The sequence below is a fragment of the Podarcis cretensis genome, assembly GCF_951804945.1.
Source record: "Podarcis cretensis genome assembly, chromosome: 4".
NCBI lineage: Eukaryota > Metazoa > Chordata > Lepidosauria > Squamata > Lacertidae > Podarcis > Podarcis cretensis.
The window spans coordinates 41,448,954-41,470,521 of record NC_137173.1 but is presented as its reverse complement, the minus strand read 5'-3'; the positions used below and the strand labels follow the sequence as shown (position 1 = coordinate 41,470,521).

Below are 21,568 nucleotides of genomic sequence, written 5' to 3'. Positions count from 1 at the left end.
ATGAAAAGTAACCAGCATTTTAGTGTGAATTTCTCCCAGTATACACATTATTGTATGTAATTTCCCCTAATATACAGTATTTTCTAAATCAAATATCCCTATTATCAACCATTTTTGTACATTATTTTCACTAATTGTGAATTTTATGTACCCTTTACTCAAGTATACATATGCATTATTTGGCTCGAGAGCAGCATCAGCATCACAAAATTCAGAAAAACATGGCTTTCAAATTTATGAGTGTGTTGAGGTTCACATACTGTTTTGGAAAGTGTGAACTGGGTAGCTTTGCCTTTAAATGCAAACTGAATTGAATTTCTACACCTTCCCTATTCTTTAGTAAAGGCTTCCTTGAAATAGCAGCACTTCTGATTTCTTAACCGTTCCTTAATATAGCCTCAGAACTGTTTTGTCAGTTCCGGTCTTCAACCTCATATTTATTTTGTCTATTCAAAATGTAAGCACCATGAATGGGTTGGTTCAGACAGAAGGGTAGAGTCACTCAGTGGAGAGGTATTATGAGGAATCTGAAACTTGTTCTGCCAGGAAGCTGAATAATATTTCTGTGCTTTTATCATCTTATAGAAGGTAATTTTATATTATGTACATGCATGGTTAATTGCCATTGGGATGAGGAATCAGTTCTTGTATTTCTGGTATTGTTTGTTATATGCCTATCGTGATTGCAGGGTTAAGCAAATTAAAAGTTTGCCGTTTGCTGTGGTTGTCCTGTCACTTAGTGAGTAAAGGTGTTTGCACAGAAGCAATCCTGAATGTCTTCAGTATCTTCCTGGGTTAAAGAAAGGTTTGAACCAGCTGACTACAATGACCGCTCCCCACATCAAATGGGGGGCGCCTTTTGTGTGGTCATGTGCAGCCCCCTGGGTCCCAGTGCGGCTCCTCGTAGTATGGGCTGGCTTCACCCTCCCCAGGCTGGATACCTGGAGGTCTCCGCCTACCTCAGCCAATCGCCCAATCCCGCCTGGGGAGGCGTTGCCAGGGGATAGGCCAGGTAGGGGGAGGGACTGCCCTGCCCACACAACAGAAGGTGAATCTTACCTGCAAAGCGTCAGTTGGCTCCAGAGCCAGCCCAATGCCCACACATTCTGGATAACCCTGATGTCTCCCAGATCCCCGGCTGGGGACTGGGAAGGATAAGCACCCAATGCCTGAGCCAAGGTCTCTCTAAATCTGAAACTTAATAAAGTTGTGGCCAATTTTAATCCCATAGCACATTGTCAAGTCATTATTCTGCTAGGAGGTCGCCTGGGATTGGGGGACTCTGCCTGTCAGCACAAAGCTTTCAAGCAAGAATTCTCTTGACTCAAAGAGGGATTTTTGCATTGTTCGTGCATTAAATTAATTACGCATTTAGCTCTTTGTAAGTGCTGCCTTATTTCGAATATGTATGGCTGCAACGAAAAAATACTTTCCCATTCTAACTACTATATTTGCTAGTTTTAGTTCACCTAAGCACCATAGGACTCAAACAGGTTGAAGTTACACACTCGGAGAAGATGTTTTATATGCAGGTTTTTCTTACATGTATGTGCTCATGGAAAGCTGTTATTTGTCATTGCTTTTCAGTGCATGCAGACCTGCTGTATGGGACGCGGGTGGTGCTGTGGGTTAAACCACAGAGCCTAGGGCTTGCCGATCAGAAGGTCAGGGGTTCGAATCCCCGCGACGGGGTGAGCTCCCATTGCTCGGTCCCTGCTTCTGCCAACCTAGCAGTTCGAAAGCACGTCAAAGTACAAGTAGATAAATAGGTACTACTCTGGCGGGAAGGTAAACGGCGTTTCCGTGCGCTGCTCTGGTTCGCCAGAAGCGGCTTAGTCATGCTGGCCACATGACCCGGAAGCTGTTCGCCGGCTCCCTCGGCCAATAAAGTGAGATGAGCACCGCAACCCCAGAGTTGGCCACGACTAGACCTAATGGTCAGGGGTCCCTTTACCTTTACCTAGACCTGCTGTACATATATGAAAGCCACATATATAATCGTCACATGAAAAATTACACATGGATTTCACAAATTAACTTCACAGAGAAAAGTGGAGATCAATGGTGATAGTTTGCATGCCATAAGACAATTATTTTGAGATGTATAAAATGTAAAGATAATATATAAAGACTAATTAGTCTGCTTATAAAGACATGGAATAGGTTTTCTTCCCTCAGTGTAACGACATTATCTCTGCTAGCTTTTCCCAAGTATAAATAATTAGGACAGGACTGAGCTTGAACCAGTTACAGGGATGCACCAACAAAAGAATTAGAAGCCGACAGTAAAATTGGTGTGTGTAGTGCAATTCAGTTAATAAAAACTTTCCACATAATTCTGCTACTGATATTATCAAAAAGATACAACTGCAGCCCAATCTGATGCAAGTTAAATTGGAAGCAAGTCCACTTTATTTATTGGGGCTTACCTCCATGCATAGGACTGCAGCATTATGGTAAGTAAAAAATGTTTTCTTCTGTGAATGTATAACTTGTATAGCAAAACTGAAGTTAGTTGTTTTTTATTTATTCTAAAAAGTTATACTTAAAAAGAAATAGCAATGTGGGGTGGTTTTAGAATCTAAAAAACAATACTTTTCAGAAATACCTTAAATGAATATTTAGATGAGAAGGAAATACGAAGATTTATATAAAGCATCATGTAGGGGGAAGGAGTTAATACCCATGATGGATTAATGGAAAATCAGCATTGTATCTCTAGTTCACCCTGGGCTACATGACAATTTCTGCTTTTTTCTCTGGTTTATAGCTCATTAACTAATACTTCTGCCAACACAGTTTCTCCTTTTCAAGAACCTTTTTTGAGAACTGGGTGGTCAGGTTATCTACACTGGCTGTTAATCAAGAGCTGTCAAGTGTACTTAAAACACAATGAAATAAATTATGATTTAAGTACATACAATACTGTATGCTGGATTTTTGCCATTATTTGTACAAGGCCTCTTGTTAGTTGATGACTTATACAAAAAGTAAACCACCTGTTTTAAATCCAAAAATTCTCTGTGTAGGAAAAAAGGTGATTAGGTTGGTTATTCCCAAACTGTACTTTTCCCCATTAAGTGATGCTGCCTTCCAGAGCGGTAAACAATAAGCCTACAACTGCTGATGCCAATAATATATTGTATTTAGAAGAACAGGAAAATTATTGCTGAACAGACCCTTTGGGACCCACTTGCAATACAGAAAAAAATTACAATCCACTGTTTCTGCAAATACTGGAATGTGTTCCTGTATTTTGAAATGAGAAAGGATATTAAGAATTATGGCCTTTCTTAGAGGTTAACAAAGCTGTACTCTATAATGTTAAAACCAGAGGCCAGCTAATGTAATACACTGTAGAAGCAATCTGGTTTCTTAAATTCCATCCATTTATAAGAAACTGTACAAAACAAACACACAATGGCAGGAACAACAAAGTTAGCAACACTACAAGTTAACAGAAACAGCTAAACAAATAAATGTACACACCCTCAGTTTCTTATTGGGCACCATCAATAACAACATCTTTTCTGTAAAGTCACTTGTATACTATTCAAACATTATTTGCTTTAAAATCAAATCAAATTAAATTAAAAGTTGTCTCATAGGTAATTTAGACAAGACACCATTCTTGCAATTAGCAACTGCATGAATACTTCCCAAAAAGTAAACAGACATGGGGGGGGGGGGGGGTTGATCCAGATTAATGGTAGAGGTTTTTTTTTAACCATTTGCCCTCTAGATCTGATCTGGCCTCCCACACCTGCTATTTGCACTGCAAGTAAAACTCCTGTTTATGCCAACTAATCTATATAGCTCAGATAAGTTTTTTTGAGGAAAAACATGTTACTACATTTACTACTAATGCACAGGTGAGATGGCATCTGCAGATAAGAAATGGCAGGTGGGAAACGAGTGCTTAAACTGTCCTACAATTCTGTCAATTCTCTCTTCCTCCAGTAGTTTTTCTTCAGTTTCCTCCAGCCAATTCTGAGATTGGAAATAAATTCATATTGGGACTTGAAGACCTGGGGGAGAGGGGAGGACTGCAGGGAAGAATAGGGAGGCAGAGGAAAGACTGAGCACCACTTCCCATCCTCCAATTCTCCTTTGCAAGTAGCCACACGACTGCACTCCCTTAAGCATTCACCCAATAACAGAACGAAAAGATAGTGTCCTCTTAATACTATTGCAAAAATGAAAATTCAACTTCTTACAAAATGGAATGGAACACCCACTGCACCCCCCCCCCCCTCAAAGCCAACTTCTTTGGAACCCACATCAAGACTGATGCGGAAAAATTTACAGGCAATCTCCTGTTTATATACCTTGCTTATAATTTTCATTAAAATGGCAGGAGCCAAATTAGTTATTCTGAAATACTGTATTCTGAATTTGTAAGAAATATGAACCAACTTTGAAAAGGATTAAAGTCTTAATGCAGAGCCTTAGATTTAGAAGAAGGTGAGATTAAATTAGAACATACAAGATGTTATAATAGACTTTATTTCCAAGCTGCTGAAGCAGCCCAGTTCAATCACATAACCTGCAAATCAAATCGAATTGCCTGTGCAAACCATATACAAGAGAACACAAATCTTCAAAGACTGTCCAAGTGCATTTCCTTACCTTTATTCTGCACAACAATCCTCTGAATGTGTAAAGAAAAAGCCCATCCCTTCTCTTCCTTTATTGAACCACCCCACCCACATTATGTATACAAACATTTGTTTGCCGTATTAGGCAGCAATGCTTGGAACTTAGAAGGAAACTGAGCGCTGGCAGGAGAACAGAGATGTCTTGGCTTTGACAATGCAGTTGGGTAAGTATGTTGGGTAAGTATGGGAGGGGTAAAACTGGAAGACAGGGGTTCTGGGTTGGACTTTCAAAGACTATGCAGGGTGTTGTCATTCCAAGAATGATGCTCGATAGCAATAGATTTTAAACCCTGCTAGGACTGAGTTGAATACTAGTGTCAGTACCCCTCATTAATTTAAGTAGCGCAATGGTGGTGGGGCTGACAGAGGATAGTAAGGCTACAGGGAGAAGTTCAGGGATACATGGAATTATGGATGCATTTGCCACACCAGCTACTACAGAAAGTAGCTCTAATTCAGCTACATTCACACATGTTCTTCCTTAGATTCCTCCTGAGAGCATTTTGAAGTTCTCTGACTTTAGAATTATTTTAAAAGTTCAAATAATCCAAAAAGCAGTTCTAGAAATATTGAAAGGATAAAGAATTATTAATATTGAGGATAACAGCTAAGGCAACCAGCTATTTGTGCAACTAAGCTGCTGAGTTTCACTATAGCAATCAGCTGCTTGGTGCTGTTTTTCAGGCCTATTCGCTTCTGGGCCTTTAATCTGCAAATGGAAGTTGAGGGATGCTGTTTTCTCAGATTCCTCTGCAGCCCCTCAAAGATCTTAAAATTTCAGGAGGACCTTCCAGAACAGCCTGGAAGGTGGCTACAGGGTGAGGAAGAACCACCCCTTCCTAGGGGCCTGCAACTAGGAAACTGTTTCTGCTTCACATAATGCTCACAACCTGGGAACTAAACAGTATGGATCTATTTCTGATTTAGGGCTCCAATTTGGAGTGCAAAAATAAAATGCATATTCTTCTTGACCAATTTGGACTAAAAACTTAAACAGCTCCAAATTTTAACTGTTACATTAAAAATACATATTGTTGACCAATATTACACAAAGCAAAATTTTTAATCTGCAGTGCATATGAACATCAGAATGTTTTATTTTTGTACAGAGCTCAAGGTCAATATTGAGCATCAGGATTATGGCAGATTACACTGAGATTTTCCTACTGTCATCTGTCAAGCATAGCAACTAATATTAATACAGACTATACATTAGACAAATAGGTCATAGGAAGATTCCAACATGATTTTCAAATTAAAAGTAATGTTTCTGCTACTTTGCAGTAACACATTTGAGAATATTGAATTTTGATTAAATTTAAACCAATTACATCACAAAGAAAGGAGCAGCAATATCTTGTATTTGAAAACAAAATATTGACCTTAATACGTCATACAAAATATTGACCGCATGATACTGGCCCATGTTTGCATATGCTCATAGATCCCGCAGTTTAAAACAGGATTATGTAAATGTTTAAAGTGCCCGTTATATTTATGATGTTGAAAATGATGTCTATGGTGAAATCTAAGCAGTAGCAATTTTAAATGTCAAAAACCAATTTCATTTCGGCTATAAAATACAGTAACAGCAAAAGAAAATCCTAGCAGGCATTGCAAAATAAATAAGAATTATTTAAATTATTTCAGTACTACAAGATGCTAGAACTCATTTCCCAGTGGTCACAGAAAGTTCTGCAGTTGTACTTCTTTATCCTGTACAAGACTCAACTCCAGAATTCAAGTGTATAAATCAAGCATCATATTTATTCAAAATTGTCTGTCCTAAAAAGTGCAGAGTGATTTACAGAAAGTGACCTTTTGCAAACCTGGTTCATCAGCACTGAATGGACAAATGAGAGCAATCTTAGGAGGGGGTTAGGCACTGGAAGATCTCTACCAGAGGAACCATCCTAACCTTGCCCAGAATATTAAATCAAACTCATATTTGCTCCAAACCAAGTCCCTGAATTGTCTAATAGTACTAGTATTAGGCTACCAGGAGTATCATCCAAAATGTTGGCTAATATACACATGCTTGCCTTGTGACAGCTAGAAAAGGGTTGTATATGTTTGGTGGAGGTTGTCAGAAGAACTCCTCCCTCTTCTCCTGAGTAATAAGCCCTCTCTGCTACAGTATTCCGCTTGCCTTCTCCAGCAAAGAGTAGGCATAGAGGCTTTGTCACAAAACTGCTGGACAGAGAGATCTCTGAAGGCTGAGCAGCCTCACAACTGCTAGGTCCTTCAGCCAGCTGTCTCCAATGAAGCCAGCAAACAGGAACACTCTCCAGTGAAGATCATCAGCTGATATGCTGCAAGATCTTTCCACAGCAAAGCAGGAGCAACCACTAAGATCTTTAGTGTGCTAGCTCCATGGGACTGCTACTTCATTTCACTATTCACTGTTGTCAGTTTTCTAAACCATATAGTTAAAGTTCAGCCAAACACAAGCCAACATTTATGTTCTTTTACTTACAACCATGAGCTAAAGAAATGTGTTTTAAAATTGGGGGTGGGAAACTTTTAGCCCTCCAGATGTGATTGAACTACAACTCCCATCAGCCCCAGCAAGCAAGGCCAGGGACCAAGAATGATGGGAATTGTAGTTTAGCAGCATGGGGGGGATTTGCCCATACAGTCATACCTCAGTTGTCGAATGCTTCGGAAGCCGAATGTTTCGGTTTTTGAACACTGAAAATCCTGAAGTAAATGCAATGGAATTTGCCAACTGCCCATTGCACCTCGGTTTTCAAACTTTTCGGAAGTCGAACGGTTTTCTGGGATGGATTACATTCAACAACTGAGGTACCACTGTATCTGGTTTGGGGGGGGGGATTCCATCTGATGCACAGTAACTAAATTATTCTACTCTAAGGGTGAGACCCAACTCAGTTATAGTCATAGTAGACCTGCTGGAATAAATAGATGCACTCTTAAGATTAATGTTGGATATCAGCCAATAGATGTGGGTCACTGTTAATTTTTTGTACAGCACATCCATTTAAGTGCATGTAGCAAACTGTGAAAAAGAAGAAGGTTCCATTCCCAAAAAGCTCATGATAAAAAATAGACAATAGAGGGGAGGGGAGGGAGAGTCAAGGATAGCAAGAGATTATGGTGAGCATTTAACTGTAACTATAACCTAAATGAATAACCCATTAATGAAAATGTTTATTAGACAACAATAGTTAAGTAGAATCCAAAAGTATAAACTTTATTCTAATAAGACAGTTATTAAATGCATATATGGTTTTAACGTACAATTTAAGACAGCACTGTCTCATAAATACTTGGTAGTGTTTATCTTCTGTTGCCTTAATGGCTTTTGTATTTTTATGTTGCAATCCACCTAGAAATATTTATAAATAAAGCCCACATAATCAGTCTACATCAGTCATATGCTACAACTATAAACACATAGTTCATGTACATAACATCTCTTTACCACATCCAAACCTGCTATACAGTAGAAAATCTATTATCACAATCTGAATCAAATGATAGTCTCACAAGACTGTAAAGGGCTCATTAACACTGTACATATTGTCTTAAAACTTTCATCTAATGTACATGCTGTGGTAGGGAGGAGTTCAGTACTCATACTGTGTCACTTTAAACATTCATATAGTAGGCTGCATTTGGTCAATGAAAATAAATGAAAACCTTTAATTCTCTCCACCACGGCAGTGATATTACTATTATTCTTATTCATTTATTCACTCTATACTATGTCCTTCCTCATGAAGGAGCCCAGCAAGGTGTCAAGACTATTTGCTTCTGGAGATAGTAATCAGTAAACCAGGGAGATTTACACAGTTGAGATAGACGTGCATCCTATTCACAGTGAACTTGATGGATATAAGGGTCTAAGTCACATGCAATAAACTAGGGTGAAAATCCGGACACAAAAGTAGTTGAGCTTTTTTTTTTTAAAGGAAATTTCTGACATTTCCACCTGGGCACTGTTTCTGACTGCCATATTTATTCCAGCTATGTTCAGGGAATTCCAGATGTATGGCAGCCCTAAATAACCTGCAACCAATAGCCTGTGTTCCCAATGTCTGCAAAAAATACTTTGTTTCAAAAATAATTTTAAGCAGAAATGTGTCCAGTGCAATTCAGAACAAGTTTACTCCACATTCTTCTTCTATTTTACACACAAGAGAAAAATTTCCAACTTATAGTAGCACCAGTACTACAAGCCAATCTGTGGCATGTTTCCTAAACAAACAATGTTTTTGTTTACATTGTTTAATAATCTAGGAAATCTTCCATCTTATTATTTGTCATACCTTAACAGGACTCATTGCTCAATAAAAACCAAGACAAGATGCCAAATGGCTTACAACTTCCTGTACAATAAATCGCCAAAGCCAGAAACAAAAATATATTTCTGTGAAGGAATTATTCCTTCATTTTAACCAACAAAAACACTTGATTCTAATTATGGTTTAGCTAAAATCCAGAATAAACATTTAAAACCCCATTTAAAGATATACAGCTGCTTATTCACCAGATGAAGCAACGTGGAGAGGTCTAATATATAGTTCATCTTATGTGCAGGTTTGGTTCCCAGGTTCCCAGGTATGCATGTAAATCACATATAGTCAAACCTCTTCAGTTGCCCTGTGGCTAGTGGGTGAAGGGAAAGAGAGCACTCTCAGCACCAATGCACCAAGTGGGCCTTTCCCAGCAAGAAAGGCAAAGAGCTTAAAAGCTCCTTTCGCAGTGCTTGGTCTGCTTGGGCAACCTGGTTCAAAAAGAACTTTAAAATCCTCTGCCTTCCTTGAGACTTGGCTTGCACAATTTCAACCAGCCCACCTTTGACTGCGTATCGACACAAGTCAAATGCATGTGAAATGAGGGATTACTGTATGCTAAAGTAAAGCAGTTACTTTACAGTACAGTATTTTGTGGGCTTGGTCAGGAGGTTTGTAATAGGACAAGGTTAACTCAGACTCTGGAATGTGATTACAAATAATTGCATGGTAATTAGTTTCTACAGAGAACCTCTGCATTTCCTGTATGTGAGAAAAGTTATTCCTAACAGAAATTCAAAATTATGTTACTTTACTAAAAGTTGTGTTATGTTGCTGCAGCACAGTCCCACGCATGTTTAGCAGGATGCAAGTCACTGCTTTAAATGGAGCTTATTCCCAGGAAAGAATGTCTAGGATGGCAGCTATACTGTACTTCAGTCAAAATTGCTTGGGAGGAGAGGAAGGGGGAAGTTGCTTTTATAGGAAATGAACTTTAAGGGCATCCATATGGGATATCAATTACTTCAGATTGCTCAATCTCACAGATGCGTTTGCCAGTGATTATTAACTGCTGGAGTAATAGATTTAATTTTTTTAGAATATTTACATACTGCCCGTCACAACTCACGACCCAAAGGCAGTTCACAAAAAATATATATACTGATATGAAAGACTTCGCTTGCCCTGTCAGTCCCCACGAGCTCCCTTTTTGCAAGTGACATCTGGAGTGCCAACGTTAAGGTCACCGCCTTCTGTCTAGAATGCCTCATGGCAAATGCTTTGTTCCAAAATGAGAAAGTGCTTGAAATCGGGTCCAACTCTGATTTCTTTGAGAAAGTAGGAGGGGAAAGAAAGAGCTCGAAAGGAAACAAGGCAGTGGACTCGAGTGACCCAGGGGGGAATCCAGTCTCATTCAACCCGCCCGGCACACACTCTTGCGGGGTGGGGAGAAAGGCGGCGAAGAAGTGTCCTGGCCGTGTTGTACCACCAGGAAATGCCACTTTCGCCCCCAGCCGCGTGCGCTTCCCCCCCCCCCCCCCGCCAGTCCCAGCAGCGAGACAGCTGCTTCTGTCGCCCAGCAATGGGGCGCCGCCACAGAGAAGAGCTGGGACCGGCGGGGAAGGCCGGCGACGAGGGAAACGCGAAGGGGAGCGCCTCGAAGAAGGGGCTGAGGCGCCCGAGCCGCAACCACCCGCACGGCGAAGGGCAGCAACTTCTTCAGTCGAGCCCAGAAGGAAGAAAGGGAGGGAGGAGGAGACGAGCCGCAGCTGCCGGCCTTGCTCGCGCCCTTCCCTACCTGCGTGCGCCCGGCTGCTGAGGAGGAGCAGCTGCTGCTGCTGCTGCTGTGCCCGCTGCCTCCTGCTCCTTGGACGGGCTCCTGGAGAAAAGTCGGGAGAAGCTGCTGTGCCAGGAGGAGCCGCTTCTCCTTCGGCTGCTCCCGCCGGACATCTTCCCCGGCACCGGCAGAAAACGAGGAGGGCTGCTGCTGCTGCTGCCCTCTCCTTCCTCCTCCTCCTCCTTATGCTTTGGCGGCTGCGAGAGGCGGCTGTCCCCCCTCGGTCCCTTCCCGCGCTCGCAGCAGTAGCAGCAGCAGCAGCAGCAGCCCTCTTTCCCAAGTTTCTAGTCCGGTCCTCCAGCGGCAGGACGCGGGGAAAAGGAAGTATGCCGAGCAGCAGCCAGCCACTGATTTCTGCCCCCTGTGGAGGCGGGAAACGCTGCACGGCTCCCTCGGCCGCCCGGCCCACGAGGAGGAGCCATGTCCGCTTCCAGAGCACGCCCCTTCTTCCACGGCCCGCCCTCTCTCTCCCCAGGCAGCCGAAGCGTGGGCTCCTCTCGGCCCGGGGTTGGGCAGGACGTTCCCGGTGCTGCTGCAGCCGCCGCCCTCTCTCGCTTCTGCCAAGAACTTCAGGTCGGTCGAGTTACAGCCTCCCCTCAGCACAGAAAACAATGGTTACCACGAGGCACGTGGGTTTCTCGACGGCAGCGGGAACGGCGAGGCGACTTGCATTCCGCTCGGGGGCAAAGTGGGCGAACCTCCCAAACAGCTCTGCAGTGCAGCCGCCAAACTGAAATGTTAACCCCCAGACAAAAAAAAACACCACCCAACTTTTCCTCACAGAGGGCCAGTCTTGTTGAAGCCTCTTGCCTTGCAGGCAAGCAGGACAAGAAAAGAGGAGGAGCCTTGTGGCACTTTAAAATACTTCATTTTGGCACAGGTTTTTGGTGAACTTGCTCCGTTCTTGAAAACACCTGCCAAAATATGCACCTGGATCCTACGCAGGTTTTATATTTATATTATTGCATTTATATCCCCTTTTTTTGCTCAAGATGCTCAAGGAACTCAACCTACATGGTTCTCTCCCTTCTGATTTAATCTCAACAACAGTGTGAGGTAGTTTAGGCTGTGCAAAATATGGCTTTTTGCACAGGCTTTTGGGAATGGTCACTAATGTTTAGTAATTGCAGTTTTGCTTTTATTGTGAGTCCATCTTTCCAAAGCCCAACATATGTATAAAAGTACATGTCAATATTCAGCATTTTTTTTATTGTTTCCATGCTTTGTTGTCCACCCATTTTGAGTATAGTGTCTGTAAATACTCACAAATAAAGTGATTATGACTAAAGTGACCTGTGGATTTTTATTTTTTTTAAATAGTATAATTCTGTACACAGTGGTACCTCGGGTTAAGAACTTAATTCGTTCTGGAGGTCCGTTCTTAACCTGAAACTGCTCTTAACCTGAGGTACCACTTTAGCTAATGGGGCCTCCTGCTGCTGCCATGCCACCACCACACGATTTCTGTTCTCATCCTGAAGCAAAGTTCTTAACCCGAGGTACTATTTTTGGATTAGCGGAGTCTGTAACCTGAAACGTCCGTAACCCAAGGTACCACTGTACAGTATATCTACTCAGAAGTAAGTCCCATTGAGTTCAATTGAGCTTACTCTCAAGTAAGTAGGTAAAAGACAACACTTAACTATGATTACTATTTTCATCACACTTAAAGAGGGTATATTTTTAACAAGCCAAATACATGGAGTACAACATCAACTGAGTGACTGAAAACAAAGAGCATGATCCAAATTTCATCAGTGTGTGAAGGTGTTAGCCTTTCTCCTATTAAACTCCTGAGGCGCACAATTTGGAATTCCTCTCAGAGCTCAAAGCTGTAGTCCTGAAACTGTACATGCTGCAACCTAAAATAGTTTATACTGCCTTTGATTTGACAAGTGTATATTTAAATACAAAAGATGCAGGAACATTCAAGGATGACTTCAAGCCCTTGTGGTCCAAGGAGTACCGTAGTTGGTAGACTTCCGAAATAATACTCACTACATTCATTCTCTCAACTTTTAGACCCAGAACATTGTACAATGATCCTATGTAGCATGGATTAAATTATTGTTCTCCTAACCATGGCCTTTTTTACTCCCTTTCTTGTCCAAAGTACTTATTCTTCATCACCCTATTTATTCATCACCCACAACCACACCAAGCATTTACTCATCCTATTTATTCATCACCCACAACCACACCAAGCCTTTACTCCTAAAAGACACCATTCCAATACTAATTAGAAATGGATTATTTGGGCCAGCTCAGCTAGACTATTTCTACATCCAAAATCTGGAGGTTTTTTTTTAAAAAAATGTATGTATATGAATGAGTGATCATTAGGATAGGTATTAGGAATACGAATTTAGGCTGGGCAAACAGTGGCCAATTTAGGTGGTGTCCCCTCTGTCCTATTGTGTCATCAAAAGACCATGACAGAGGCAGATGTGGCAATATAAATTTGTTGACTATCCATTCATATTTTCCACATACAAGGTTATTTATCATGTGGCAGGTGGCAATGGCCTCTGAACACAGCTGTCAACATTAAGGACCATGGAAATGCATGCAAATCAAGCAGATGGTAATGAAGCCTTAAATTGCCACGTGCAGAGAATATGATGTAACAACATATGGCCCAAGATAGCCAGTATGTCTGTAAAAGCAGAGCTCAATCCAGAGTGTAAGGATGTATCTTATCCTTTAAAGTATCTCAGCTCATTTTGCTACAGTTTTCACTAGAGTCATTCTCTCAAATGACAAGGAACACTGAACTTACTTGACATGCTGTTATTTTCTGCAGCCATTCAGACTAGAATGGTTTGCACACATGGGAGACCTCCTGGCTGATTGCGGTTTCAGTCTGAACAGATGGTGAAATTAAATAATCTTGGTTGTTGTTTTTTTATTTAAAAAAATCATCTCACATGAGCCCTTTGAAACATTTTATTAAGTTGCTTGTTCAAAGCTAAGAAAAATTTGTTTAAAAATACAGACTACAGAGAAAATAAATTTTAACTTGTCTAATTTTAAATAAAATATAAACTCAGAGAGAACTATAGTTGAATAGCAAAACTTTTTTATTCTAATTAAAAGTTACAAATATGTATTTATTTAGTAGTAATTCCTGCTATTCATTCAAATTAGTTACTAGTATGCAGAAGCAAGCATCCATGGATATTTCCTTAGTAGGGTCTGCTTTGACAAACATTGGATATCACCCTTCGCTATTCATGTGTTTTCAAATCCAGCTACATGCTGCATGCACTGGAGCCCTAGTTACACAGAGAGAAGGGATGTCCCCAGAATTCCCCTTCCTCACCAATTGGGTCAGTGGCAAAAAAAAGGGTGCAGGCTCATTTTATCAGGATGCCTTACTGTTAAACAAACACTTAGGACTGTGCTGCAGATAATGATAGTGTATAGTCTGTTGTTGTTGTTTTTAAACCCTTAAGGTGGTTTACAATCAAGTGGTATATAAATTTTCTGAAATAAATAATAGTTTATTGCAACCCAATTTTAGCTTCAGCCCATGCTCTGTTACCACCACCAGCAAAACATAGGATTTTGTATTAGGCCTCCAGCACACTCTGGGACAGAAAACCATGCTTTGGATCAAAAGCACAGAAGAAAACATTTGCTGAGATATGACATAAAAGGTTTTGGATTTTACACAGGAAAAGTTAGTACATGTGTATACACCTAAAGGACAGATTTGTCACAACCTAGAATTATGTTTCAACAAACAAAATTAAGGCAATACAAGCATTAAGTTCATGGGTGCCTCCAGGCTGTTTTATGGGAGAAATTAAAGCACATATCACAAGTTAGGATTTTATAATTAGAACATTCTGTCTCCCTAGTACAACAGATCTATTTTTTAATTTTTTTTTGGCTTTTTACAATTAGGAAAGTGATATGGAAACACAGTCTGTAGTAGCTCTCAGAAGATAAACTTACTTCCTATTAAAGACAGGTAGGCTGTGGCAGGCTGAGCTTTACAATGCTTCAAAATGGCCCACATGTTTAGTTGACGCAGACTTCTTTGTCCTTTGGAAAGCAAGGGTCATTACTGAACTTTTTACAGCAACACATTTCAAAACATAAACAGCCAACTCCAATTTATTTTTTTGGTCTAAACATAATTGTTCACTCAGCTTATGTATAAGGTTAAAATTCCATGCCAACATACTTCTGTGTTAATTACCTTTGGTGTTCAAATATGGACCATCTTGCCTGTGAGTCCTGGAAGAACTGCTCCCTGCCTTGCAGACCTTTTCCACCTGGCCTGGTAGAGTGGAGCCCTGACTGATTGCAAGCTACAAAAGCTGAGGCTGATTGCTGAACAGACTCTTGGGCTGGAATGCTGTTTGGGTTTGTTTGTTGTGGTTGTTGCTGGGTTTTTTTGTATCTTTGTTTTAGATTTTGTTGTGATTTAGGTGGAAATTGTTTAGTTTGGCTTTGTATTTTTAAATGTTTTATTTATTGTTTATGACTACTTTTGTTATATTGGAGTTATGTATTTTTTTCATGTTTTAAGCCACACTGAGTACGGTCGAACTGTGGAAAGGTCACATGCAAATTAAATTATGTATGTATTTATGCATGTTTATTTGTTGTGATGCATATTTACAAGGACTCTGAACAGTGCCTTCTGTAGTAACATTCTGCTATGCGTTGCCCACTTTCCCCACAATTTCTGTGTATCCCCCAAAGGTCAGAACTCTGTTCCACATATAAGAAGAGAGTTTGAGAAGCATATACTAAGTTGTAACTGTTACCAAATGCCTTATTGGCTAGAAAAGGCAGGCAGGAACAGCTTTTATTATGAACAACTTTCCTATGCAGTAAGGAAAATACATTATTTTTTAAAATTGCATTAATATTATTATCCATAAAGAAAGAGTACTTAACACCACAAACTTATCCTTAGACCCAATGACATGAGATAAGCTTGCGATGCAGGGCAACTAGTTGCCACATTACACTTGCCCAGCTTTCAGAAGTTGGGTTGCATTGGTAGAAAGTGTTTATATCTTAATACTGTGCAGCTGTGCCAATGCAGTTACAAGGCTAAAGGTGGGCAATGAAGACCACAGCAATGAGAGTGATTTGGTTAGTTTAATTCAACATACTATGCATTAAGCACTAGTGAAATGTTAGCGTACAGCAGGGTTGAGCAGACTTCAAGCTTGTCAGATCTAATTTGGTGTTTTAGAAGAACATCAAGATCTGTAACAAGACCCAGGTGAAGAAGATATACTATTAGAATTAAAAAACGGCCTCTGAGCCTAGAGATATGTTTTCATTATCAGAACTGAACCAAGTTCAGTACAGTCACACAAATTTCACTCCTGGTTACCTCAAGTTTTCTTCATTTCAGCAGTGTAATTTAAGGAGAGCAAGCAACTTTATAGTTCTTTTCATTGTAAAGGGGCCAGAAACCCTTGTTAATCTACTGAAAAATACTGCATAAAGATCTACCATTAGATCCGCATCTACCATTATACCTCTATCTACTGCATCTTCTGTTCACCCCAAAATAGAAAACACAATACTTAATGATATACATAGTTCAGTGACCAGGTAAAATGAAGGACGTAATTGTGACAAGGCCGGTAGCTAATCAAGCATCGTACCAGTATATATAAGCTACAGGAAGGGAACACAATATATATATCAACATATATTTGGTTACCTGCATTACTATTTTGGGTGTGGATTCAGAAACCAGATTCCCCACTGGCTGGATCTGGGACGGGGGTGAGGAATCCAGGCAAAACTATCTCACTTGAAGAGATCAGACATAATCAAAAGTAACCACAGGTTTGACGTACCTTTAAAATGTGCAAAGTTCGACTTCCGGAGGCGGCGCGAACGGCAATGGCGGTCCTTTTCCTTTAGTGAAAGGGAGCTCTGCGGAGATCGGGTCTTCCGCTACGGCGAAGCGGAGACCCGCGTCTGAAACCCACAGGCAGCAAGAGCCTGTGGTCCTGGGACTCGGCGGGCGCCAGGAGCGACCCTCAAAACGTTGAAGAGACCCCGTAAGGAGCCTCGGATCATGGAGGGGGTTGCGGCGCTGTGAGTCGATCGCTACTCTGCAGAGTGAAGCCGCGCAGCTGCTGCCGGTGAGCGCTGACCTTTTTTCCTTGGAACGTTCGGAACTGAAAAGCAACAACCCGTAAGGAAGGACTTTTTAAAATTGGAGTCTAAATTAATGGAAATTTGGCTGAAAGCGGAGAGATGTTAAAAGGAAGTCCGTCTTCCGCTGCTATTTAAATTTCAAAGCAAAAAGAGCTGGAGGAGTGGAGCCACTGTAGAGGTTTTTTAAACCATCTGATTTGAGCACCCACTGAAGCTGCTTTGAGACAAAGTAAAGATTTAACTTAATTACTGGATTTAACCTTTACTTGGACTGTGATAATCTTCTGCTATGGGAACTATAGATTTTGACTGAGAAGCCCAGGTACTTGAGCTGCCTGAACAGTAAAACTGTCAGTTTGCAGACTTGGCTATTGTGGATTTGGACTTGCAACATTTAGAGCATTTTAAGACTTGTTACTTTGAAACACCAGTTGACACTTGTCAGAAACAATGTTTTGCTGTCAATTCTAACTCTGCTAAGCACTAGCTACTGAAGGTCTATGGACATTAAATTTGACTTTATTGATTTTATTTGATTTGACTTCTTCTCTCAAGACATTGCAAGCTCCCTCTAGAGGATTCTGGACTTACAGCAGTGACATTATTCTACTTTCTCTTTCCTTTCCTCCTATACGATTGTTTACTCTTGGGCTGTGGAATTCTCATGGGAACAACTCAGCTTGACCTTGACTGTTAGATAAAGTTGGAATGAGTGGCACAAGAAAAAAGGGAGTAAGAACTAGACAAACAACTTTAACCTCAGCATTACAGACACGTAGATCATCTGTACCTACTCTGCCGGTAGCAGGGGAGGAAGAAATTGTATCTACTCTGCCGTTGGCAGGGGAAGAAGAAGAAACTGAGCAGTTACAGTTGGAAGATATGGCCTCAGGAGCAACTGCTTCAATCCTAGAGAAAATTTATGAAAAATTGGAATCCTTGGATAAAAGAGTAGAATCTCTGGACAAGAAAGCGGATGAACAAACAGCTAAAATTGATCAAAATACAGCTTGTCTAAACAGAATAACTGGACAGGTGGCACAGAACGTACAAGCAATTGGGCAGTTAACTGAGGCCTCTGAAGAGAATCGTAAATTGGCTGAGGCTACCAGCCAAAAAGTTGAAAAATTAGAACAAGAGGTAAAACCATTATGTAAACAAGTTGGAGAACATCAGATGTATTTGTCTATGATAGAACTGCGGAACCGGGAAAATAATTTAAGATTAAGGTCAATACCAGAAGCTGAAGAAGAAAACCTAGCTGAGTTCCTGACCAAAGAATTTTCCAAGTTCTGGTCTATACAGGAAGAAAAGGATTTTAAAATTGTATCGGCTTTCAGACTTGGAAGATTTGCAAAGAAAGATAAGCCCAGAAATTGCTTGATAACTTTGAGATCGAGGGAGGAAAGGGACAAGATTTTGGGATTACACTACAAAAAGTCACTGGACATTTTGGATAAAAGAGCAGAAATTTACAAAGATATCCCAAAACAACTGCTGGACCTTAGATCCGCCTATCTTGAATTGGTGAGACTGTTAAGGAGTAATTCAATCATTTTCAGGTGGGAATTTCCTCAGGGATTATCCTTCACCTTCAGAGGGAAGAAAGTCAAGATTAAAACATTTGAAGATAGAGATAAATTTTTGATTGCTTACGGAGAGGACCTTCAGAAAGGAATCGAAACACCCTTGGTGTACCTACCCCCTTGGAACCTGAAGATCCAGAGAAAAAGATACCACCCCTTGAGAAATAACAGATTTGCTCAGGATGTCTCTGCAACTGTTGAGCTGGAATATTAATGGGTGCAACTCTCTGGAAAAAAGGAGGAAATTATTTCATATATTGAAAAAAGAACAATTGGACATTATCTGTCTGCAAGAAACACATGTGACAAGGCTCCATAGAAAAGTGCTAATAAATAAAAGATTAGGCCAAGAATTTACATCTTCGGACCGAGTGAAGAAAAGAGGAGTGGTGATCTATGCAAAGGAGAGCCTATCACCTAAATTTTTATTTAAAGATGAGCAAGGAAGAATTTTGGCAATAGAGATACATTATCAAGGAGAGAAGTTTTTGATACTAGGAATTTATGCACCAAATGAAGGGAAATCGGAATTTTATAAGAAGTTGCATGAGAATGTCCTGGACTATCTGGACTATGACAACATCATTATGATGGGAGATATGAATGGCGTGGTATCAACCAACATGGATAAGTCACAAAATCAAAATCTTACAAAAGATGGAAGACTACCAAAGACCTTTTTTGAACTAACTGACAACATGGACTTGATTGACATTTGGAGGACAAAGAACCCCCTGGGAAGAGAAGGAACATTCTTTTCTGAAGCCCAACTGACATGGACGAGAATCGACCAAATATGGATATCTAGAGGTCTGGCACCTAAGACTGGAAAGGTGGAAATCTGCCCAAAGACCTGCTCCGACCATAATGCTGTAAAGATGAACATAACACTACTACCAGCCGGCTCCTTTAGATGGAAGATGAATGACAATTTGTTTAGCGATCAGGAGATTACCAAGAAGGCCCAAAAAGTTTTGAAGGACTATTTTGAGATAAATTTGAACACTACGGTGGAAAAAAGAATCATCTGGGATGCAAGTAAGGCCGTGATGAGGGGGTTCCTGATACAACAGAATGCTGTAAAGAAAAGGACACAAAATGAGAAAAAAGATAAGATTTTGGAGAAAATCAAAGAACTTGAGAAGAAGCTAAGATCTAATCCGAAGTCACAGCCGATTCTTAGAGAAATTAAACTCCATCAAGCACAGTATTCTAAATTGATAAACCAGGAAATAGAGTGGAAACTCAAATTAATGAAACAAAGATCATTTGATTCGGCGAATAAATGTGGGAAACTGCTAGCATGGCAGTTGAAAAAGAGACAGAAACTAAACACAGTTACAAATTTAGAGATTGAAGGAAGAAACATTCAGAACCCTGTGGACATTAGAAAGTGTTTCCAGAGATACTTCAAAAAAATTATATACTCAAGGGCCGCAAGATGAGGACGAGATAAAACAATTTTTGAAAAAGAATGGATTACCAAAATTGTCACAAGAAAATAGAGTAATCTTGAACTCTAAAATAACACAAGAGATTGAACAAGCTATTCAGAATATGCAATTGGGCAAATCTCCAGGGCCAGATGGACTAACCTCCAACTATTATAAGACATTGAAAGATTATTTGATACAACCAATGCTGGAGGTCAGCAACGAAATTTTGGAGGGGAAAAAGGCACCGGAATCGTGGAAAGAAGCTTTTATCACATTGATACCAAAATCGGAAACTGAAAAGACTCAACTTAAGAACTACCGCCCCATCTCCCTCCTAAACGTGGATTACAAAATATTTGCAGACATATTAGCAAGTAGATTTAAAAAAGTCTTGAATCAGGTAATTCACAAAGACCAGGCAGGCTTTCTCCCAGGAAGACATTTGTTTGCTAACACAAGGAACATAATTGACATTTTGGAACTTTTGCAAACAAATAGTTAAAGCTATGGTTTTCCCAGTAGTGATGTATGGAAGTGAGAGCTGGACCATAAAGAAGGCTGATCGCCGAAGAATTGATGCTTTTGAATTATGGTGCTGGAGGAGACTCTTGAGAGTCCCATGGACTGCAAGAAGATCAAACCTCTCCATTCTGAAGGAAATCAGCCCTGAGTGCTCACTGGAAGGACAGATTGTGAAGCTGAGGCTCCAGTACTTTGGCCACCTCATGAGAAGAGAAGACTCCCTGGAGAAGACCCTGATGTTGGGAAAGATGGAGGGCACAAGGAGAAGGGGGCGACAGAGGACGAGATGGTTGGATAGTGTTTTCAAGGTTACCAGCATGAGTCTGACCAAGCTGCGGGGGGCAGTGGAGGACAGGAGTGCCTGGCGTTCTCTGGTCCATGGGGTCACGAAGAGTCGGACACGACTAAACGACTAAACAACAACAACAACAACAATCAACACAAAAGCAGTTTTAATTTTTATAGATGCGGAGAAAGCCTTTGATAATATTTCTTGGAAATTTATGAAGGGAAATTTGGAAGGGATGGGGGTGGGACGGAGTTTTGGGAATGGGATTGACGCAATTTATTCAGAACAAAAGGCTAAACTGATAGTTAACAATGTGATTACTGAAGAGTTCAAAATTGAAAAAGGAACACGACAAGGCTGCCCGATTTCCCCACTGTTATTTATCTCTGTTCTGGAGGTGCTCTTGAACATGATCAGAGGGGACCGGCTGGTGGAAGGTATTCAGGTCGGAGCGAAACAATATAAACTTAAAGCGTTTGCAGATGATCTAGTTTTGACCCTTCAGGAGCCAGAATCTAGCACGAAAAAGTATTACAATTAATTCAAGAGTTTGGTCGGGTAGCGGGATTTAAGTTAAATAAGCAGAAAACTAAGGTATTGGGGAAAAACTTGACAGTTACAGAGTCAGAACGGTTTCAGAAAGAGACAGAGTTGAACGTGGTTAAAAAAGTAAAATACCTAGGGGTAAATATAACAGCAAAAAATCTGAGTCTATTTAAAGATAATTATGAGAAATGCTGGGCAGAAATTAAGAGAGACTTAGAAAGTTGGATAAGATTGAAACTTTCCTTGTTAGGCCGAATTGCTGCTGTAAAGATGAATGTATTGCCGAAAATG

The 21,568-nt window shown here is 40.5% G+C and overlaps 1 protein-coding gene across 1 annotated transcript in view; it reads right to left on the bottom strand.

The window, feature by feature from the left end:
• CRYBG3 (crystallin beta-gamma domain containing 3) overlaps positions 1 to 11,215 on the bottom strand; it is a 62,988-nt gene extending 51,773 nt beyond the window's left edge. Inside the window, exon 1 of the mRNA XM_079974734.1 lies at positions 10,716 to 11,215. Within this exon, the coding sequence (XP_079830860.1) occupies positions 10,716 to 10,867 (152 nt within the window). The 5' untranslated portion in view covers positions 10,868 to 11,215. The remainder of the gene's footprint in view (positions 1 to 10,715) is intronic.
• Positions 11,216 to 21,568: the final 10,353 nt, after the last annotated feature.